A 24497-nucleotide genomic window follows, 5' to 3' on the forward strand; every position below is an offset into this window, starting at 1 on the left:
GAGAAACTATAGGTATTAGGAGAGACTTGAGATACTAGGGTTATTTCCAAGGCAGCAGTGAAGGCTAAGGGGAGATTTAAAAGAGATTTTTTAAATTATGAAAGGTTTTGAGAAATTGAATTGGGAAAGACTATTTCCTTTGGTTGGGGAGTGATGAGGGGTCATCAATTGAAGATTGTCACTAAGAGAATGAGGAGAGAGGTTAGAGGAAATTTGTTTACACAGGGCTTTGCTACAGGGAATAGTTGAGTCAGAGTCTATTGTATCATTTTAAAGGAAGAGTATATAAATATTTGAAGCAGAGGAAGATACAGGGTGGTAGGTTTAAGTTTCGATGTTTTACTGAAGATGCAGGCACAGTTTGCAGCTATGTCCTTTAGGGCTCAGTTAGTGGTGGTACTACAGAGCCACACTTGGTGGTGGACATTGAAGGCCCCCAGGTACATTCTGTGCCCTTGCTTTCCTCAGTGCTTCCTCCATGTGGTGTTCAACGTGGAGGAGTACTGATTCTTCAGTTGAGAAGGTGGTAGGTGGCCATCAACAGGAGGTCTCCTTGATATTGTTTGACCTGAAGCCATGAGACTTTGTGCGGTCCGGAGTCAATAGTGAAGGCTCTCGGCCACTTCTACCCAACTGTATACCACTGTGCCCCTACCTCTGATGGGTCTATTCTACCGGTGGGATAGGACATAGCCAGGGATGGTGATGGAGGATTCTGGGATGTTAGCTGATAGATATGATTCCATGAGTATAACTATGTCATACTGTTACTTGACTAGTCTTTGGGACAGCTCTGCTAGCATGGTCATTAGTCCTCAGATGTTAGCGAGGACATTGGAGGTCAACTGGGCCGAGAGTGCCTAAATCTTGTCCTGATACGAAGCCTGGGTGATTACCAATAGATCCTTGTGATTTTTTTCACCTATTTTTGAACTTGATTGTTTACAACTGAGTGCTTTGCTAGTCCACTTCAGAGAACATTAAGAGTCAACCACTAATGTGGGACTGGTGTCATGTGTAGGCCAGATTGGGTAGGTTAGGGGTGGCAGGCTCCCTTCCCTGAAGGGCATTAGTGAACCATTTTGTTTTTTATGATAAGCTTTCATGTTTTTTTCTGGTGCTAGCCCACAAATTACCAAATTTATTCAATTCAATTTCACAAGTGACCATGGTGGAATTTGAATGCCAAATCTCTAAGTTGTTAGTCCAGTACCATAACCACTATGTGGATCACAAAATGATGGGGCCTATCAAGCTGACACAAACTGCTGAAGCCTCTAGGGGGTATCATTTGAAGCATTGTACACAACCATTACCCGTCTGCAAACACCTTTTTTCATTGTGCTTAACTTGCATGGCACACCTTTTGTGGAGGTGGAGGTGGCAGTTGAGAAACAGCAAGCAGATGCTGAGGTATCCATGCTAAGATGCTTCTCTGCTGTTTAAGGGGTTTCTCAGTGGAGTTAGCAGCTATGGATGCAGAGGATTGCCCTATTCCACCAAAGAGCCAGCCACTGTGTTTCATTTCCTTCACACAAACACATTTTTCAGCTGGGATGATTATCTCAGAATTAGCATTTAAATACCTTTCTCCTTCAAAGACAACCTTTAACTTGACTAATTTTTGAACAAAACTTTCTGGAACCCTGTTACAGACAAGCAGCTAAAGTACATACATACAAGATCTACATGTCTGACATGACAAAAAATCTATTTTCATCACACTCTGTGAAGGGAGATTGAGTGACTGTTCAACTTGTTTTTTTAGGAACTGCTGGTCAAGTTTTTTATTCGTTCATGGGATGTGGGCGTCGCTGGCGAGGCCGGCATTTATTGCCCATCCCTAATTGCCCTTGAGAAGGTGGTGGTGAGCCGCCGCCTTGAACCGCTGCAGTCCGTGTGGTGAAGGTTCTCCCAGTGCTGTTAGGAAGGGAGTTCCAGAATTTTGACCCAGCGACGATGAAGGAATGGCGATATATTTCCAAGTCGGAATGGTGTGTGACTTGGAGGGGAACGTGCAGGTGGTGTTGTTCCCACGTGCCTGCTGCTCTTGTCCTTCTAGGTGGTAGAGGTTGCAGGTTTGGGAGCTGCTGTCGAAGAAGCCTTGGGAGTTGCTGCAGTGCATCCTGTGGATGGTACACACTGCAGCCACTGTGTGCCGGTGGTGAAGGGAGTGAATGTTTAGGGTGGTGGATGGGGTGCCAATCAAGCGGGCTGCTTTGTCCTGGATGGTGTCGAGCTTCTTGAGTGTTGTTGGAGCTGCACTCATCCAGGCAAGTGGAGAGTATTCCATCACACTCCTGACTTGTGCCTTGTAGATGGTGGAAAGGCTTTGGGGAGTCAGGAGGTGAACTATTGAATCGGGTAAGCTTAAAAATGACACAATTAACCAGAATATTTTTAATGTACACTTGAAAAATCTCCCTACAGAAAATGAGTCAGTGCACAGTTGGGTGGGAGTAGCATTTGGAAGAAACCTGCATAATTCTAAATTTGCTGCCTACTTGTGATTATTTATTTACATCACTGAAAGTTTGGGAGGAAGGGAGGGATCAATGGATCAGACTGTGCAAACAGATTTTAAATTGCTACCTACAATCCCTTACTGTTACTGAATGAATTATAAATATATGACAACTGATTCTTCTGCGGAACTACAATTTTATCAAAGGTAACATGCAATTGCGGGCCACAGCAAATATGCACCAATATAAAATATAGCACTTTCTCAAGTTTGTTATTTGGATGGATCTTCTCTAAAGCGCATAACCCGTAGCACAGAATGAGAAATAGTCTCTTAAATCAGGAAAAATGAGTTTTTAACACTCTATTTAAACTTTGCAGCCGCCTGTTTTATTCAATGTATCCATCTGTTTCTAATTTCGGGCACTGCTTGCCTGATAATATTCACTATTATCGTAATGCATCATCACACACGCAGTAAACGTTGTGTTTCCATTGTACAGCCACTCGTGAGGATCCCCTTTCCCCTTTTCCCACTGCATGCCGTCAATGGAAAAAGCCATTACTCAGGCGCTGGGCTGTAATTGAAATAAATGAGTCTATTTATAGAATGACGCAGGCAGTGAACGCGCGCCGCCCGCGTCACGGAGCCTGGGTCCATTGACGTCAGAATGACGCGAATGTGGGGTTTGTTAGGAGGGTCGGGGCGCGAGCGGCAGTATGGACAGAATGGAGCTTTTGTCACAATGGAGCTTTTATCTGGAGAGTTCCACTGGAAACAAAGGAGGAGCAGCGCGGGCTCGGCATTTGCACAGAGCCGAGACTGCACGAGAGTCCGACGTATGCAGCGAGGCCGCCCAGTACGGTACAGTACATGCAGCATCGACACCGAGCCCGGCTCCGCACATGCACGCAGTGAGTAGCCGCGAGCCCGGCCATGGCTCTGCCTTTGCACACACTCATTGAGCCCCTGCTGCACGACACGCTCTCCATGAGAGCGAACGCCGCACACCCTCCGTGGGATCAGCGCTCTGCTCTTAGCGCGCGTGCCGCTGCTCAGTCCCTGCATTCGGCTGGTGCTGCAGCGGATGAGCAGAGGTGCGGACAGATGTCGTGCCTGGATATATTATTTTTTATGTGTGGTGGATTCTGTGTTTAAAGCCAAAGCAATGAGCAGGTTTCGTGCTCTTTATCCTAAATGGAACTTGTTTTTTTCTTCCCTCTGCTCCTAGTTTGTCGACCTTGATTGGCAAGAAGCCGCTGATGAACCAACAATTGCAACGGGAGTCTGTACTAAATTCTGTGTTTTTTGACAGTGGATGATTCCACCAAATATCTTGGCTACATGAAACACGGCTGTTGACTGTAAATACGATGATCACTTTCATTTTGGATGCCTTTTTTGAAGATTTTTTTTTAGGTAGTGTATTTTTCCACTACGATAACTCGAGCATAATTAGCATCAGAGCCACTGGTTTTCTCGCCAGTTTCTAATATGTATTTTTAATCGGGAGCTTTATCAAAAATAATACCCTTATAATTGTTAAGTGCATGCCTCGAAAACTCATTAACTGTATATCATGGAAATAATTAGTTATGTGTCAATGATATAGTTAAGTGGATAAATAATAGAAACACATTTTGATTAGGCATAGTAGGATCCACATGGGGTACAGATGTGACTTAATAAATGGTTAAGCATGGATAGGCATGTAAGCATATGGAAAGCAACATGTTGCCATATGGTCCATTTAGCCTCTAACCTTCAGCAGAATCAATGATACACAATCTGTGAAAAATGACAGTGGTATCTCAATGGCAAAGATGGATTTTGTGCCACAGAATGATATGTAGTAGTGCTAGTTTATACATTGCAAAGGCTAATAAATAACAGTATTAGTGCTTGTCTCATCTTTTGGGCCTTTGCACTGCAACAAGAAGTCATTGCTAAATACTTAAATATATGCTCTTGTTGAGAATGAGCAGGACTAAGCAAATAAGTCTTTTTAATGTGCAACAACAAAGGAGATTTTATTATGCTTAACAATACAGAATGGGAAATTGGGATAAATGTTTAAATACAATCCTATAATTAGATAAACTTGTATTGTTTAACAAAAATATGGAGAATACAAAGTCTTTGAGATTGTATAAAGTACTGCTCTTGATAAACACTGGAGGTGGGAGAAGGAAGCTCTTTGGTGCACTCTGTGCATGTTACTGTGGACGTTATGAATAGATGAGAATAACAGCAAAAAATTGAGTTAAAATTTAAATTCTTTGTATACTTAAGCTTATAATTCAAACCTTTTTTTTTCTACAGATTCAAACCAGCACTGAATCATGTGCTGATGACTGAAGATTGGTTTAAATTAGGTAAGTGTTATAAATGTGGACTGTTGATATTTTAAGTAAGGATGATTCATTTGCTGCTGTAAACCTACAGTGCTAATGAGTGCTGTATGTTTGTATAAACCGTATGCTACTCTTTTCCCACTGCTGTTGTATCTCTAACATTGATTCTTTTAATCCTGCATATTGCCAGACAGGTTAGGTGCATAGATGAATGTGAGTTTGTTCTAAGTGGGGTAGTTCTTTATTGAATTAGTTTATTAATTCATATTAGAACCCCTGTTAGACAAATGATTCTCTATTGAGTCAATTTACTGTAGGTTAGTAGCTTGCTGATGAGAAGAATCTTCAATGTATGGTGATTTCATAATTAACCTTGTACTGAATTTTTTTTCATGTATTTGTATTTTCAGTTCTATTAGATTTTTTTAAAGTCCACTTAGAAGTTGCATTCTTTTTTGTCTGGTTGCAGACCATCACATTCAGATGTAATATATTGTATTAATAAAATGTTCTCTTTCTTGGACCCTTTTCATTGCTGATCAGTTCTATAGGGTGTGATGCACCAACAACATCAATGTATTCCTTTTTCTTTCTGTTGCTCCTCCTCCCTGATTTATGTTGTGGTCACTCTCCCTCTGGTTCTGTTGGAGGCCAATTTGTGCGTGGAGACTGACATCAAGACAGTTGTGCTCAGTGTCATGATGTGGGCAGGCCTGGAGTGACATGGAGATAGCACATGGGTGCACAGAATCAGAATCCTTTGTGAAATGAGTTTGGTCATCTCAAACCCAGTTCATAGATGTATGATTTGGCATTAAATTTATAATATGGGAATGAATGCTATGGGAAATAGAATGTGTTATACTGATGTAATTGTGGGTCTTTTGAGGTTTGGGTCAAAGCAAGTTGTTGGAGCAGAGTAAAAATTCTGCTGTTCATGTGGCCATGAAAATGGCTGACGTAGACACTTGTTGGGTAACCAAAGTTAAAGTGTCCCATTCCCCAGCATCAACATCTTTAACCTCGATGAGCACTTGAATTCACCTCCCGCTTTTTAAAATTTCTGAACAACTGCAGTTCAACCTAATATGCAAATCCATATTTTAATTGCTACTTGACTTTGGACACAATCAGCTTAATAAATGTACAAGATTTTATGTGTACAGGGGACATTTGATGTCACATTATCAGACCACTTGAAAAATAGCCACAGCATGCATATGATCACATTACTGGACTTTTCCTCTGACTACCTCCTTGAGTAAAACCTGAACGGTTCTAAAAATGCGAGTGCTTCTCAGAATTTTGATGCAATAAAAATGCAAGTTCTTATTGTGCCTTTAACGTAGTACGACATCCCAAGGCGCTTTGCAGGTGTGTTACCAGACAAAATTTGACACTGGGCCACATAAGGAGATATCATAGAATCATACAATACAGAAGGAGGCCATTCAGCCCATCGTGCCTGTGCCGGCTGTTTGGTAGAGCTATCCAATTAGTCCCATAGCCCTGTAAATGTTTTCCCTTCAAGTATTTATTCAATTCCCTTTTGAAAGTTACTATTGAATCTGCTTCAATCACCCTTTCAGGCAGTGCATTCCAGATCATTACAACTCGCTGCGTAAAAGAATTATTCCTCGTGTGGCAAAAGAACCAGAGGCAAATCACCTTAAGTCTGTGTCCTCTGGTTACCGACCCTTCTGCCACTGGAAACAGTTTCTCCTTATTTACTCCATCAAAACTGTTATGATTTTGAACACCTCTTTCAAATCTCTTAACCTTCTCTGCTCAAAGGAGAACAACCCCAGCTTCTCCAGTCTCTCCACTCTCTCCACATAACTGAAGTCCCTCATCCCTGGTACCTTTCTAGTAAATCTCTTCTGCACTCTCTCTAAGACTTTGACATCCTATTGTAAAGTGTGGTGCCCAGAATTAAACACAATATTCCAGCTGAGGCCTAACCAGTGTTTTATAAAGGTTTGGCATAACTTCCTTGCTTTTGTACTCTATGCCTTTGTTAAAAAAGCCAAGGATCCCATATGCTTTTTTAACAGCCTTCTCAACTTGTCCTGCTACCTTCTCAACTTTTCCATACCCCCAGGTCTCTCTGTTCCTGCACCCCCTTTAAAATTGTATCATTTAGTTTATATTCCCTCTCCTCATTCTTCCTGCCACAATGCATCACTTCACAATTCTCTGCATTAAATTTCACCTGCCATGTGTCTGCCCATTTCACCAGTTTGTCTATGTCCTCCTGAAGTCTGTTACTATCCTCCTCATTGTTTACTACATTTTTGAGTTTTGTATCATCTGCAAACTTTTAAATTATACGCTATCTATACCCAAGTCCAGGTCATTAATATATATCGAAGAGTAGTGGTCCTAATACGACTTCTGGAGAACACGACAGTGTACTTCCCTGCAGTCTGAAAAACAGCTGTTCACTACTACTCTCTGCTTTCCGTCCCTTAGCCAATTTCATATCCATGCTGCCACTGTCCCTTTAATCCCATGGGCTTTAACTTTGCTAACAAGTCTGTTATGTGGTACTTCTATCAAATACCTTTTGAAAGTCCATATACGCAACATCAACCGCAATATCCTCATCAACCCTCTCCGTTACTTCATCAAAGAACTCAATCAAGTTAGTCAAACATGATTTTCCTTTAACAAATCCATGCTGACTTTCATTTATTTGCTCATACTTTTTCAAGTGCCGGTTAATGTTGTCCCGCTGTTAGGCTGACTGGCCTATAATTGCCTGGTTTATCGCTTTTTTTTTTGAAGACGGGTGTAACTTTTGCGTTCATTGGGTCCTCTGGCACCGCCCCCACATCTAAGGAGAATTGGAAGATTGTGGCCAGAGCCTTTGCAATCTCCACCCTTCCCTCACTAACCTAGGATGCATCCTATCCAAACCGGTGACTTTTGTGTTTTGAGTGTTGCCAACTTTTAACTAACTCTTTATCTATTTTTATTCTGTCCAATATTGCTACTTCTACATTGGCAGCATCCTCATCTTTCGTGAAGACAGATACAAAGTACTCATTTAGTACCTCAACCATACCTCTGCCTTCACAAGATCTCCTTTTTGGTTCCGAATTGGCCCCACCCTTCCTTTGATTACCCTTTTACTATTTATATGTCCTTGGCCCAACCATCTTCAGTTGCTTCATCAATGACCTTCCCTCCATCATAAGGTCAGAAATGGGGATGTTTGCTGATGATTGCACAGTGTTCAGTTCCATTCGCAACCCCTCAGATAATGAAGCAGTCCGCGCCTGCATGCAGCAAGACCTGGACAACATCCAGGCTTGGGCTGATAAGTGGCAAGTAACATTCGTGCCAGACAAGTGCCAGGCAATGACCATCTCCAACAAGAGAGAGTCTAACCACCTCCCCTTGACATTCAACGGCATTACCATCGCCGAATCCCCCACCATCAACATCCTGGGGATCACCATTGACCAGAAACTTAACTGGACCAACCACATAAATACTGTGGCTACAAGAGCAGGTCAGAGGCTGGGTATTCTGCGGCGAGTGACTCACCTCCTGACTCCCCAAAGCCTTTCCACCATCTGCAAAGGCACATGGCAAGAGTGTGATGGAATACTCTCCACTTGCCTGGATGAGTGCAGCTCCAACAACACTCAAGAAGCTCGACACCATCCAGGACAAAGCAGCCTGCTTGATTGGCACCCCATCCACCACCATAAACATTCACTCCCTTCACCACCGGCGCACCGTGGCTGCAGTGTGTACCATCCACAGGATGCACTTGCCATGGCTTCTTCGACAGCACCTCCCAAACCAGTGACCTCTATCACCTAGAAGGACAAGGGCAGCAGGCACATGGGAACAACACCACTTGCATGCTCCCCTCCAAGTCATACACCATCCCGACTTGGAAAATATCGCCGTTCCTTCATCATTGCTGGGTCAAAATCCTGGAACTCACTACCTAATAGCACTATGGGAGAACCTTCACCAAGCAGGCTGCAGCGGTTCAAGAAGGCGGCTCATCACCACCTTCTCAAAGGCAGTTAGAGATGGCCAAAAATGCTGGCCTTGCTAGCAATACCACATCCCATGAACGAATTTTTTTTAAAAAAAGGTTTTAATATTATGATCATTAGCACTGATGACCTAAAGTAAATGTTGACGTTTTGATCGAGTAAATAAGGAGAAACTGTTCCCAGTTGCAGACGGGTCGGTAACCGGAGGACACAGATTTAAGGTGATTGGCAAAAGAACCAGAGACGACATGAGGAAACCTGTTTTTACGCAGGGAGTTGTTATGATCTGGAATGCACTGTCTGAAAGGGTGTTGGAAATAGATTCAGTAATAACTTTCAAAAGGGAATTAGATAAATACTTGAAGGGGGAAAAACTTTACAAGGCTTTGGGAAAGAGCTGGGGGTGGGACTAATTTTAGCTTTACCAAAAGGCAGGCATGATGGGCCAGATGGCCGCCTCCTGTGTTGTTTCAGACTATGATAATTATTTGGTGGTTGACTATTATTGTTATGATCCTGTTCTTGATTTCTTCACCTCCCCCCACTCGAAGGTTGTGACTTGTACTGGATTAAGTGAGCATTTTTCACGTGAATCCAAACATTGAGTGTTGGCAGATTATTTAGCCATGGGTACCATCACAGCCAAGTCCAACCCTGTTTTCACCCAAAGCCCCTAAATGTGCACTTTCCAACCTGGGTCCCCGGGAAGCGATCAGGAGCCAGAACTCTGATTAATTGAATCTGGACCAGTGAACTGTGGCTCAGTGCCATGTTACACATTTACCCCCTGGGATATTGGGTTTGTTATTGTCTCCAATTTTAACTGTACTATGTTAAACTTGTATTTAATATTTTTAAAAAACCTAGTAGCTGATTTGTAACGTATTTTTCTTTCATTACAGCAATGGTGCCTCTTCCATTAACCATGAAGGTTGCTGTGTTTAGTGTAGTGGAGCTTGTATCAGCACAGTATATATGTGACTCCATTACAGATAAGTACAAGGTGGTGGTAGGGCTCCATAGATATTTGTAAATTCTAGATAATTTTACTTGTTTCAAAAGTCTAACCCTTTAATGTCAACATGAAGTTTGTAGAATGTTGGATTATCCTTAAAATAGCTGAATGTTCATCTACAGACTATACACAAGATAAACTATACAGAGGAAGGGGTTGTATGTTACAATTTTGCCATTTGTGATCTTGTAATATAACACAATAACATTTTGCTAGTATAAAAATTGCATTAGGAATTCAGCAAAGTTTTTACTCTCTATATTGGATGACAACCCACACATACCTAAATGGTAGATAAAGGGCAAACTCAACAGTGCTTCCTTAATTGTGGTAGTACTTTAATCTCAGTGTATTTAAAATGTATGAGTATTTAGTTTAATGAACATGTCCCTGGTTTGATTTGTGTGAAAGTACTAATTCATGATGGATTCAATATCCTGAGAACTGAAGAATGTGCTTTTTAGCAGTGTTATGTATGTTTCTTTTACTCTGGGGTCTCTTTACATCATGCACCATATTCCAGCAGAGCCAGAGGGTAGATTACATTGGGTCACCAGAAGGTGCAGAAAAGTGACCTTAGGAAATTAACCTTATAATTTGCTTTCCTTTCCCCTATCAGGAAGTCCTAGGCCTCTGCTCTGTGCCCTTATACCCTTGCCCCATGACCCAGTCGAAAACTTGCCATAAAAGGAATTTTGGGAGCAGACTTGCATCTTAACACTCTGGTGGGAGAAGCAGGGCTGTGCTTCCATGCTGTGAAGGAAGATTGTAGTCAATGTATTTTTCCTAACGGCACTGTGGGAGAACCTTAACCACACGGACTGCAGCGGTTCAAGAAGGCGGCTCACCACCACCTTCTCAAGGGTAATTAGGGATGGGCAATAAATGCTGGCCTCGCCAGCGATGCCCACATCCCATGAACGAATTTTTAAAAAAATACAATGCACATGTGATTCTGGAGGACTTGATCTAATTTCTTTTGTTATACATTCTACCATAACACCTATGTTCATGTACTGTAACAAAATTATACAAGAAGAAAAGTAATAGGGTATGAGCATTCTATTGCATTCTACCATCTGTGATGCAATGCTGTAGTCTGGAACAATAAATGATTTTGCACAAGTATCCAGTGATGCTGAAAAGGACAGATTGCATTCAACATCTCACTTAATGACTCCAAAAATGATGGGTAATATAAAGGTAATCTCTTTTGTTTTGCTCTCTTTCCCCCTCCCTCAATCAAGATTTTGCCGATTTCACAATTGTATTCTCTGACCACATTGAGCTAGACATGTATAAACACTTAAAGTCCAATCCAAATTTACCTCTTGTAGCTGTCTCTACGGTTACAAAATTGGCCAGCATGGATTACATTTCAGATTTTTCAAGAGTTTTGTACAATGCTTTAGGGTTCTGTTGCAATGCCTGTAACTATAAAGCTTACACTTGTAGAGACTTATTGCTGTAATAATCTTGGCGATTTTGGACATGCAGTTCAGCACTTCCGTGTTAAAACAATCATGCCAACTACTTCTAAAATGTAAACTGCCACATTCCTGGAGAAAGGGTTTTGAAACCCATTTGCATTAGTTTTGTTCATGCAACTTTAATTTTTCTCCTATCCCCCTTTTGTGGCCTGAATGTAATTTAATTCTCAACACTGAACTTTTAATCCATGGTGGCTGTTTCTTCTTGTGGTTTGGTACATTGATAATATAATACTGAGGCTCTGAAAATTACACTTAATTTTTTTTTAGAAAAAGGAATTAGGCTGGTGCATAATTCCTGGAATTGAGATTTCTCAAGAATGCTATTAAATTAATTCAAACCCAAGTAATATTAACTAATTACTTTGGCTACTATAAGATCATTGAAGCACAGATGTTTACGGTGCATAAGGAAGATATTTGTCCTCTTATTTTTGTGCCGGCTCTTTACTAGAGTAATTCAATACTAATTCCATTTCCTTGCTTTCTTCCCCATAGCCCTGTGTTTCCCATGCTTCAGATATATAGAATCAGATATACTTTTTTTAAATGAATAAAAACAGCTAGTCAGCAGAATTTCCAAGGCATGCTAATGTATATCATGGTTCTAAAAAAAAATTAGAGAATCTATTCATTAGAATGTCTTAAACTTTTGGTTTTAAACTTGAGCTTGGAAAGCTTAATTGACACCAAATATATATAGCTTGTTTATCCTTTGGAAGAATGCAGAAAGTGATATATGGATTCTTAATGGTACATAAAACCCTACTTTTTTTCCCACAATCCTGCAATTAAATGGATTACTGTGCCTATTAGACATGTACGATTTTACAGGGGTACTGAATAGAATGATACAAAATACGTAGATCAGTCAGCATCTGAAAGAGAAAAACAGGTTAATGTTATAGGTGAGAATCTGCATTGAATGAAGGGCCCCACCTTGAAATGTTAACTTGTCTTTTTCACTTTCAGATAGATATTTACTGACTCTTTAAATTGAGAAACCAAGGTGAATAGTGCTGGACATTGCCAAAATTGGAAAGAGTAAAAGAGAAGCCCAAATAAATCGGGAAGTACTGATTTTAAATGTAATCAGCTTGGGTTTTAAAAGCCTGATGACTGTCGGAGGAAGGAAAATTTGAAGGAAGTAAGGAGTTGCATAGGGTTGAAGTCTTGGGAAAGAACAAATTAAGAATGAGACACTCTGAGAAGAATTTATTTGAGTACATTGGGGATGTAGGGGAGGAGGAAAAACATGTAGGGGGCTGTATTTAGAGAGAGAACAAAAGAGGAAAGTTCTGGCAATACGATTGATCAATACAGAGGAAAAACAAGAAATGCTGTCACAGGTTGGAAGCTGGAGGTGAGAAAGTAATTACCCATCAGTCTTTTCTTGTCCTGTCTAGTCGTGTGAAAGAGATGGTAGCAATATTTGCCTTTAGATATGGGACAAATATTCAAGTCTTGGTTAGACTTGAGCAAGAGTGGTTGAAGGGGGAGGGGGTGGAAATAGTATTTGGCATGAAAAAAAACTAAACTTGGAGCCAGATCTAGCAACGGGAGATGCGGCAGTTCCATGAGGTCAAAGATTGTGAAACCACCAATTTCAGTTTAGATGAAGGAAGATTATGGATACAACCATCAAAGGTAAGGAGTGATAGTTGCTGTGTTAGACATGCTAGAGATATGAATAAACTGTCTTTGAAAAATGAAATGAAACAAGACTGTGGATATAATGTAGTGTTTCAGCCATTGCACTGAGGACTAGAGTTTGTGCAATGTGACCTATTGTGTATTTCCATCATTTTCTGTCTAGATTTCACATTTTAGTGTTTTTGATTTTGATTTTTATCTTGATCAATGAGTTTGTTTTAGCAGGATGCGGTTTTTTTAAAAATCTACACCATGCCCTTGGAGGGAGGGATGTATAATCTACACCACGTCCTTGGGGATGTGCACTGAAAATAGGCCATTTTATTTAAAAGTCTTTAAATTTGTGCAGTGATGGCAGTGTTGGTGCTACGTAGTCAACTTTCTCTGGACTAACTAAGGATTTGTTTAGCATGATTTGCTTAGCAATTTAATTGAAATTATCAAATAAATTGAATCAACAAGAATTGTTGCCCTGTTTGTTTTAAATTGAAGGTTATCTGGTTTGTATTGGCAAGATGTGGGGAGTTTGTCAAAGCCGAAGAAAAATGCCTGAACCTTGTCTTAAGATTTGAAAATTTGTTTTTTGTCTAAGTGGTTTCAGATATAATTTTTACATCCGTTGGAAATTGATGTTTGTAGACAAGATCATGTTTGTTGCTATCCATGTTCAGTTTAATAATTCAACCATCGTGTACTGGGGTTAATGTAGGCAGTAGACTTAACATATATAATGGCACCATGTAAGTAACTTTCATTTGTTTTAATATTTTAGAATTTACAACAACACTTAAAATAACCATTTTGCAGTATTACCTTTACAAACCATAAACAATCTAAAACATTGAGTTGTATAGTTTGTCCATCTGCACTTGATTCCTCCAATAATTTGTTTACCCGAGTCATTTTTTCAAAGCATCAGAGATTAGATTGTTACCTATGCCATTAAAGATCTGTCTCCTGTTTTACATCACGTGGAGTGTTAGGATGTAAAATGTCCATTACCAGTGATTATTTCAATTTGTTTTTATTCAGAATTTGACTCTTCTGAGCATATACAAGCTTCTAAACCTGATTTAACATCGCAAGGAAATTACTTTTGTTTAATTACAAAATTATTCCAAGAGTCAATGAGCTGTACTGTTTATCTAACAATAAAATTTTTGTGCATATTTTTTTACTTTGTGTCATGTGCCTTTACTTCTTTACTTTCTCTCTTCTCTCTCTTCCCCCCCCTTTCCCCTACCCACACACACACACACACACATACGTCTAGACATTTTAGCCTCAGTAGCAACAAGATCAGAAAGCATATTCTATTTACCATTATAAAACATTGTGTAATTTTGCTCTTGTGCACTGAAACTGAATTGGATCAATAGGATAATAAGTGATTAATGCTTCTGACCAAGACTTAAATTATTCTGTAACAACTCCAGTAAACGTGCCATCTATTCTACTGCCATCCCTGTAGCTAATAACAGCTATTCTCAATGCACTGTAGGAGCTTGTAATTTAGCCAGCCTACGTTTATTTTTTATGTGAGGAAAAGATGGATGTGCTTTAATTAATCAGATGTTCCAAGTTGCTATTGGCCTATTTTCTTTTATATGTAAATTTCTATTGGAGAAAATTATATATTTTTTGCTGGTATATGATTGAGGACGAGTGCCTCTTCCTGGTCAAAACGCGCAACTGCAGCAGTTTTGGTTATTTGAGTGGATGTGTTTCCAGATAAGTGAAGAACATATTATTGATAGATTTTTGGACTCTAAAGGAATCAAGGGATATGGGGATCAGGCGGGAAAGTGGAGTTGAGGTCGAAGATCAGCCATGATCTTAGTGAATGGCGGAGCAGGTTCGAGGGGCTGTCTGCCCTATTCCTATTTCTTACGTTCTAATGCAAAGCTGTCAACTACTGGAAATCTACTAAGGACATTTCCATTTAGGAACGTAATGGGCGTTTTCACCCAAATTTTAATTTTTCTTGTAGAAGCGGATTATTTGTATTAATTGTACGTTTTGTATATTGGAAAGCTCAGTATTACTCAGGAGACAAAGTGGGGGGAACTTAATTGATAAAATCACTGCTCATATGATTTTCTTTCCAACCAAAACATTTTTTCATTGTCCCCGTTTGATAGTATAATAAACTGCCCTAATATAGTCCTAATACATTGCATCTGAACTCTTAATATTTTAGGGTATCAGGTAGAGGAGGATACAGCCCCTGATGCGGTGGACAGGTTTTAGTTCAGAGCTTTCCTCCCCGATTCGCATTATGGTGAAAGTGGAAAGTTGCAGGGTTGTAGCCGCGCTTCACCGTATAACAACACAGCACTATCTATAAACCCGTCACATGTGGCTACGGGGCTGAGTTAAGTGGCAAAAATAAATCAGTATAAAATTCACAAAACAGCACGTCCCTCTGCAAAGCCTCTTACTTTTCTATATTAAAATACACACGTGTGTGTGTGTGTGTGTGTATATATTTTGCAAACTTGACCCTCGCCTCTAAATAACCCCGCGCTAGCCCAGTATCTCTAAAAATATCCGCAATGTCTTAATTTGGTGTTCTCGAGTTTCCGATGGAGTTTAAAATAGCCGGTGTAAGCCCTGCCCATGAGTGCATCAATTGCAGACTGACAATGCGCTGCCAGACCTGCTATTTTTGGCCGAGCCGGCTCTTTGCGTCAATGGCGGCGTTCCTGCGTCACGCGGCACTCTGCCGGCCCCGGCGCGCGCCCTATCACATTTTCCTTTCGTTCATTAAATTGCTTCGCCCACGAGCACTGACGCTGCTCTGCAACAGCCCGTATTAATGAGCTCCCTCTGTCCTCTCCGGGCCTGTCATCATTAAAGGTAGTCACGAGACTTTCCCCCCAGCCATCGACTCTTCCCTTCACATTATTATTTCCACCAATGCAAATATATATACACATGCAACATTGTGACTTTTACATTTAATACTGCTACAGAGCAACCATATTAAATATTTAAATGCACAATTACCAGCGTGGCTGTTTCAAAACGCGTAGTTGACTGTAAAACCGAAACTTTTATTGCTCCCGCACCCAAGAATCCGAAATTGTACCTGCTGATTTTTTTTTAAAAATGCTTTACGTTCCATGAGCAGGATCTTTCCCCAGCATTCAACATTAAACGATGAGTGTGCACGCTGGTTATGTAAAGTCACTACTGTCCATAAACGTTACCTATGAAGCTTACATCAAATTAAATGCCACAATGCTTGTGTTTTAAACAATATACAGGTATTTCCATTTGAACACAAACTGAATAAAACAAAAAAGGAAACCTCTTTTAATGCCAAATATTGCACTCACCAGTTTCCCTTTTTGGCTCTTACGATTTGCTAGTTTGTACAGAAGAGTTAACACGTTTAATAATAATGGAATTATTTCTTTATACCGGAAATGAAAAATAATGCGCAGTTTACCGTTATAGAAATAAATCCAAAACAAGTGATCAATAAAATCGATAAGCTATAAACGGCGAATATTCCAACTACGTGTTGTTTTGGAAATGCTGAAAAAGGTGAGAAGGTTGCCTCAAGTCATGCCCCAACTACCTTAAAAATCCAGAGCGTTAACGTCACCTCGGAAATTTACCAAAGTGAGACTTAGCCAACCGTGTGGTGCGGGCCCAGCCCTCGGGCGCTCATTGGGTTTGGCTACGCTGACGCTCGCTGACGCTCGGAGACTTGGTTACACGCTGCCGGTGGAAGAGAGGAGCTCACATAAACAAAGGCACATTGGAGAGTAAGGCCAGTCCGAGTCTGATCGCCTGCTCAGAGTGCCGAGAACAGCAACCTGTGCCACTACTGCCGCTACTTAAATCAAACACTGCTGCACGTCAAAGTTCATTCTATGTTGAACCGACTTTCTACTCACCCTGCGATCTGCAATATCTAAATGAGAAGTGGAAGTAAAAATTAAACAAGTAGGTATTGAATTGTTTCAGCAATTTCAGGATTGTGTTTATGTGAATATTTCCATTATATTGTTCACTGCTGCTGTTCTGATTTGTCATGGCTTAGTTTTGCTGAGGATGTTGTGAATTAGCTGTCAATGTTAGAACTGTGTCTACTTGACAACAGTTACGGGCTGGCAGCTTTTGCTGTTCCGGCCATCGTAGCTCAGTTATTAAGCAATTGAAAGACACATCCTAATAATAATTTAAAACAATGATTGAATACCTACTCTTCCACTTTGAAGTTGTAGGTGATGTCCAGGTTGATCCGCGTGGCTTTGTTTTTAGTTTGGTCACCTGTACGTTCCACCTGGTGCCCTGCTACAGCTGTTTAGGATGGGGGCGGTGATATCGAGATCTCATTCACACGTGCATTTCTTGCGACCAGCAACATGATATATGTATATATATATTTAAAAATACAAAATAGCATATTAACCACGGTTACCAAGACGCAGCCCAAGTTGCAATGTGTAAACATCGGTTTGCAGTCTAAAAGATTTACAGACCGATATAAGACAGTTGACAGAAAGTTAGATGTACGCGGTTAATTGTGGTAAACATATTCATTGTACCTTGGCGAGTATTCTGGGAGTTATGTCTTAAATCTGGTTGATATTTTGTAATTACGACGGTCCGTAAATAATCAAATCGAGCTACGCGGATAGGGTAAATTGTAAATTAAAGCATAGTTATGATTGTCATTTCGAAAAGTTATTTTGGCTTTTTATTTAACGTTGCGGAATTGTTTCCAGTTTAAGCTTCTACGGGCTGTTTGCTTGATATACATATTGCAGATGAATATTGCTAAAAAGTTATTTTCAAGCCAGTGGTAATTACTTTTTACTGTTTGGATTCCGGAGTCTTCCAGGGAACCATAACGTAAAACAATTGCTAAAATGTTTTACCAAATGAACTTTACATATGCTTTTTGTGAACATTCATGTAATAGTATATTTGAAAAGATACGTATTTACATAGTCTCGTCTGTCTTCCTATGTGTGCATTACAGAGCAATAATTTAATTGGAAATAATGTTGGACATTTCCCCTTCTGACTGTTTATATCTATCTATCCATCAATCTATCCATCTTATTCATTTATCTATCTATCTGCTTTTATATGTGTGTGTAATATTCTGTGTAACCATTTTGTATATAATGTGTAGAATATTACATACATATCTTTCCATAGCTGCAATTTAACACTTGGAATAATTTGTCCTGCTAATGTTGCAATATTGAGAACAAAGCAGACAACTTCCTATAACATTCTTTTTTAAACAGACCTCTTGTAGAAGTGAATTTTTTTCCCTTGCATTTTTTGTCATAGTCTCATATATTGGGTTGTCCAGTAAAATATGATCCAGTGTAAATAGAGAGGTCGAGGGCGTTATTAGTGTTGGATAGCTACTTACAATTAAAATAAATAGGGAATTCACAAAAGTACTTAAGCAAAGGTGATGAGAAGTGAAGCAAGACAAAAATCAGAGTACGGGTTTGTGCGAACCTGCTCCATCGGAGTACATCAGTATGTATTTAAATAAACTTTTAAAATAAGGAATTACAAGGATAATGTTACTTGAAAAAGGCAAAGATAACCGTGTTATGTGTCCTATGAAAGTCACTGGAATATAATTCTTAATATTCTGTTACAACTAACAGTTGGCGTGGTGTGGGTCAATGATTATTTGTTTCCATCTGTTTTCAGAAAAGATTTCATTGTACTTTTAACTGAATTGCGATTAAGAAAAACATTCCGAATTCTGCTCTTCAGGAATACAAACCACAACAGTGTCTACTTTCCATTTCTTTCACAGTCACTTGGCTGAAGGTACGTCAGTTTGGATACGCTGTTATAGGTCTTAATTTATCAAATTATTTTAATTAAATTATATTGCCATTTTTCTTTTTTAAAAAATAAGAAAATATCTATGTATTTAATATTTTAAAAAATTTTAGTTGCTACTTTGATGGAAAACTAGGCATTACAAATATTATATTACACCTTGAATACTTACAGAACAAAAGGAAACTTGGCTGAATATTGAAATAAATCATTTTGAAGTAACAAGGAGTTATTTTACTAGAGACACCGTAACAAGTGAATACGTTAAATCGCTTTTAGCTCGTGTCTCCGGTACACGCCCTGAATGTATCCATTAGTGAAATGATTTCGAGGCATTTAGTTCAGATTCCTACTTTGGGGCTCGGATGTGTAAAGCAAGATGATTTAGAAGTAGTGGTCGTATGCATTTAAATGGTATGAGTACATGTTCAGAACTTTCATTTACAGCCATGCCCTGTGTTCAAGCTCAGTATGGGTCATCGCCACAAGGAGCCAGTCCTGCCTCTCAGAGCTACAGCTACCACAGTGGGGAATACAGCTCTGACTTCTTAACGCCAGAGTTCGTCAAGTTCAGCATGGATCTCACCAACACTGAAATTACAGCCACTACATCGCTGCCAAGCTTCAGCACCTTCATGGAGAATTACAGCACCAATTACGACGTGAAACCTCCTTGCTTGTACCAGATGCCACTGTCCAACCAGCACTCCGCCATCAAGATCGAAGACATCCAGATGCACGGCTACCACCAACAGAACCACCTACAGCACCCACCAGAGGAGATGATCGCTCATTCTGGTTCCATGTATTACAAGCCATCTCCACCCCCTACCCCAACAACTCCAGGCTTCCAAGTCCAGCCCAGCCCATTGTGGGACGATCCCAGTTCTCTTCATAGCTTTCCCCAAAACTATGTAGCCACCACCCATATGATAGACCAGCGGAAGACCCCTGTCTCAAGACTATCAATTTTCTCCTTCAAGCAGTCGCCCCCCGGTACCCCAGTGTCCAGCTGTCAAATGAGGTTTGATAACCCGCTACATATTTCCATGAACCCTGAGACAGGAGGTGGGCATCACGTGGTGGACAGCCAGAACTTTGCTGTCCCCAATCCCATCAGAAAACAAACATCTGTGGGCTTCCCTGGTCTCCAGATTGGTCATGGGTCTCAGCTGATGGACAGCCAGGTACCATCACCTCCATCTCGAAACTCTCCATCAAACGAAGGCCTTTGCGCAGTGTGCGGGGACAACGCTGCCTGCCAGCACTATGGAGTCCGCACGTGCGAGGGCTGTAAAGGCTTTTTCAAGGTGATTTTAAATTTTGATTTACGATTCATGCTGTTGGGAGAATAAGTTAAAGGACTAAGGACATGCACTGTTTTTGTTTATTTTCCTGTGTGTTTAATCACTTGTGCATACCGATTAAATGAAAACTACCACCTAGTTTAGTATCAGGGTGCGATGTTATATACCAGAGGTTACAAAGACGCACATTTAGACAGTTAAACTGTACTATGTGACTAAGAATAGGTTTTGTTATGATAAGTAGTGTAATTTCTGACTGCACCAATTTATTACATTAGCAAATGCAATTTTTGGTGTGATTGGTTCAAATACAGATAGCAGAGGGAACCTAGCTAGCGTCTGTCACAAACTCAGACGACTCCTTGAGATTTAAATTGGTAACAACATTAAGCCGTGTCTAAGTTAACCAAGTGGAACATAATTCCCTATGGTAAAATTAAAGTGATCTCTTTATTTCACCACCGTGATTGAATAATCTTATCATTTTAAATCGAGAGGTCTCGGAGGGATGTAAATAATATGAATGTCCACGAATTTGTATTTACCCAGTGTCTGCTTCTTCTCTTCCTCGCATATCAAATACAGCTAGAAGCTGGGAAAGAGGCAGACGGTTAGAGCTACTGTGAGCACTGTAAATATCCACCCATTAAATATGGTGCAAAAAATCTTAGCTTAAAAATCATTGTCTGATTTAAAAATATATATATTTATATACCAGACATTGTGGAAATACATTTGGTAATTGCATTGATTAAAGTTTTTGTTTCGCTTCTTTTTTTTTACAGCGCACGGTGCAGAAAAACGCTAAATACGTTTGTTTGGCAAACAAGAACTGTCCAGTTGACAAGCGCCGCCGGAACAGGTGCCAGTATTGTCGCTTTCAGAAGTGCCTTGTTGTTGGCATGGTGAAAGAAGGTACGTTTTGAGGCAATGTGTGTTTGTGCACCAACTTGTACTAGAAAGCAAATTGTAAGTGTTATTTTTCTCTCTAGGAATATCCCAGGTCACATAATTTTAAGTTTTAAAAAAAAACATTTATTTTCTAGTTGTTCGTACAGATAGCCTGAAGGGTCGCAGGGGACGTCTCCCGTCCAAACCGAAGAGCCCCCAGGAGCCGGCTCCCCCGTCTCCTCCAGTCAGTCTTATTACAGCCCTGGTCAGAGCGCACGTCGACTCCAACCCTGCCATGTCCAACCTCGATTATTCCAGGGTGAGTCCCACAATTCCTTTTCCACCAGACACCAGCCAGAGTTTGCAGTCTAAACAGTTTGAAAATATATCTCTGGGTCACTAATTCAGCTCTACCAGATTCATCAATATATTAGAAAATACACGTACCTTTATTGTGACCTGTTAGGAGCTACAGACTATAGCAAACATCAGCTTTACTTCCAGTTTTCTGGACTACGGATAAACAGCGAACATTACACCAATGCAAATCTCTCATGGTTCTTATCAGTTATGCCGAAGGTCTTCGACCTGAAACGTTAAATCTGTTTCTTTCTGCACATATGCTGCCTCACTTGCTGAGCTTTTCCAGCATTTTCTGTTTTTATTTTAAATCTCTTATGGACCTTACAAAGATTACTAAAGCAGTTCGTGCAATTTAAAAATAGTAACATTTGGGATGGAGGACTGCATTTGGTTTCATTTATTAATTGGTCAACACGAGATAGAATTGTTGGCATAATTATCAGGCCGTCCCGTGAACCAAGGAGGTGTCATTTCACTCTTTATGTAGTCTAACCGGATTTTATTGATCTTTTTCTCTCTGAAAATCTAGTTCCAGTCCAATCCCGAGTACCAGCTGAGCGGCGGGGACACGGAGCACATCCAGCAGTTCTATGACCTTCTGACAGGCTCCATGGAAATCATCCGCGGTTGGGCAGAAAAGATCCCCGGCTATACCGACCTTCCAAAAGAGGACCAGGACCTGCTGTTTGAATCCGCTTTTCTGGAACTGTTCGTCCTGAGACTGGCCTACCGGTACATATATACTTTTAAAGTGCCATCGACCCTTTTCCATACCCAACCCTTTCACGCTTCAGTGATCTAAATTTTATTGCTCTCCGCTAATTAAATTCCGTTTATTACTGCAAAGCAATTAGTTGCATTATTATTATTAATTTCAGGTCCAATCCAGTGGACGGCAAGCTTATATTTTGTAATGGGGCGGTGCTGCACAGGCTGCAGTGCGTTCGTGGCTTTGGGGAATGGATAGATTCAATCATTGACTTCTCGTCCAACCTCCACAGTATGAACATAGACATTTCAGCCTTCTCCTGCATTGCTGCCCTCGCCATGGTAACAGGTCAGCGCATTTATTTTAAGATTTTCTCCTTAAATCGTATAATAAAGCAATTTAACCCCTTCAGTGCCGCATTGTAGTGCCCAAGCTCAAGCTGGGAGCCTTTGGTAACGTTCGTATTTGTTTTTTTATTGTTACAGAGCGACACGGGCTGAAAGAACCCAAGAAGGTGGAAGAATTTCAAAATAAAATTGTAAACTGTCTCAAAGACCACGTGACTTTCAACGGCGGAAACTTGAATCGTCCAAACTACTTGTCCAAACTTTTGGGGAAATTGCCGGAGCTCCGCACTCTCTGCACACAAGGTCTTCAGCGCATCTTCTACCTAAAGCTCGAGGACCTCGTCCCACCCCCGACAATAATCGATAAGCTCTTCCTAGACACACTACCCTTTTGAAAGCAAACCTAAGCACTTGAACTGAAAAAAGAAACTATAATAATAAAGGATGTTAAACTGCTACAGAAATACAGCAGAGACATTTCTGCAGTGAAACGGAACTTCGGTGCCAAACGCATGTGCAAAAAGCCTGAGAACTTTTTGCGCTTGTTAGAACTTTGTATTCACAGTCGTTTACTGACCAGGATTCACAGCAAATAAACTGCAAAACGTGGTATATACAGTTTTTAATTATCTATTTTATTTTTTTTATTGACGAGATGAAGCTTCCCCAAATGGGGATACATGCATTCCTGTCAAGCTCCGTTCAACTTTTGATAGAACTCATATTTGAAGTGTATAAAATGGATTGTAAACTCCGTCCTCGGCAAAGCTCGTGCTATAAGCAGATATATGCCGTAGTATATATAATAAAGAATTGGCTTATATAAATACAGCAATTATATGATGATGTGATGCGTCCAAAGCGTCGCCGAAAGCCGCAAACAGTTGTAAATTATCAAATTAAGTTTTGCTCTGATTATTTTTCTGGCTGATTTGAAACGTAAGAGTGAAGAAATAAAGATGGAGATCGAATAGCGGTTAGTACAAAATAAAGGCCAAGCATGTGAATGCTGTTGCAGGACTAATCTTCATATTTGTTTGTTGGAAATATTATGGGCACTTGGTATCTTCTTGATGGATTATGTCTATACAGTATGAAAACCTAAGAAATAGTATTCCAGACACTGTGTAGTCTGTTAGATTTTTTAAAGACAGATGTAGTGTTTGATATCTTGTTAGCAGATGTACAATTCTAGCATTTGGCTACAAGTTTAAACCGACTGGCATCTTAAAAGGGATACATTGTGTTTGTAAAGACCGTTCAACATTCATCGTTTGTAAGTGTTGTATGTACTGTTGATGTTGATAAAAGTTTATATCTATTATTTTTGTCGTCTAACATGAATTTGCATGCTACTGCTTTCGACGGTTTTCAGAGTGCTTTTAGAGATAATCTCCTGCAACTTACTGAGCACTTTGTCTTACTTTCCAAACGTCTGCAAAAAGGTGACAGTTGTCATTTCATGTTTCAGTGGGATTTTTAAAAGAAAGTATTTACATACATGTAGGTTTTACTTTGTATATTAAAATATATATATGTATGCGGTACGTATACATTTTGACCTACAAGTCACTGCCTTTTCTATTGTGTATCTTACATTTAGAAATGCTTAAAGTATGTTTTCTGAGAATTCTTTCTTTGAGAAAGAAACATTTAATGTTTACACAAATAAAAAAGATGTCTTCAAATAGTTGTTTCGTGACTGCCTCTGTATTCAATCCCAATCTCCATTAAATTTGCATATAAAGTCTTGCACTTTGTCTAACGTACTATTTCAATTTTAATCATCCATAACAACCCGTTTTATACAAACACAGATTCATCATAGTAATTTAATTTACTGTAAAGCGTCTGGAAGAAAAAATAGCGAAGGGCATGTATATGAATTGATAATTTTGCTAGCTGATCATAAAGCTAATTTTAATGTGATATGAAGTGTTTTTTTGTAAACTTCAGGTAAATATTTATTATAGCGTGCAGATGCGCCTTTTAGCAAATGATGCTGAATTTTATATAAACGGAAACTACTGATTTGAACATGTTTCCCTTG

General features: G+C 39.9%; 1 protein-coding gene and 1 long non-coding RNA gene across 3 annotated transcripts; both read left to right on the top strand.

Moving 5' to 3' along the window:
- Positions 1–3183: 3183 nt before the first annotated feature.
- On the top strand, positions 3184–14172 carry LOC137323671 (uncharacterized). The gene is made up of 3 exons (XR_010963420.1): positions 3184–3883; positions 4787–4839; positions 9740–14172. It is a non-coding gene; the product is annotated as an uncharacterized lncRNA (long non-coding RNA).
- Positions 14173–16731: 2559 nt separating this feature from the next.
- nr4a2a (nuclear receptor subfamily 4, group A, member 2a) lies at positions 16732–24137 on the top strand. 2 transcript variants are annotated; one of them, XM_067987441.1, is made up of 8 exons: positions 16732–16952; positions 18693–18815; positions 19278–20140; positions 20923–21052; positions 21184–21347; positions 21921–22123; positions 22270–22448; positions 22586–24137. In XM_067987441.1, the coding sequence occupies exons 3-8, from the start codon at positions 19280–19282 to the stop codon at positions 22840–22842; spliced, it is 1794 nt and encodes a 597-aa protein (XP_067843542.1). In that variant the 5' UTR covers positions 16732–16952; positions 18693–18815; positions 19278–19279; the 3' UTR covers positions 22843–24137. The 2 variants fall into 2 exon arrangements, with proteins under 2 accessions (XP_067843542.1, XP_067843543.1); XM_067987442.1 differs by having other exon boundaries at positions 16734–16952; positions 19296–20140.
- Positions 24138–24497: the final 360 nt, after the last annotated feature.

This window comes from Heptranchias perlo, chromosome 7, assembly GCF_035084215.1.
Source record: "Heptranchias perlo isolate sHepPer1 chromosome 7, sHepPer1.hap1, whole genome shotgun sequence".
Classification (NCBI taxonomy): Eukaryota; Metazoa; Chordata; class Chondrichthyes; order Hexanchiformes; family Hexanchidae; genus Heptranchias; species Heptranchias perlo.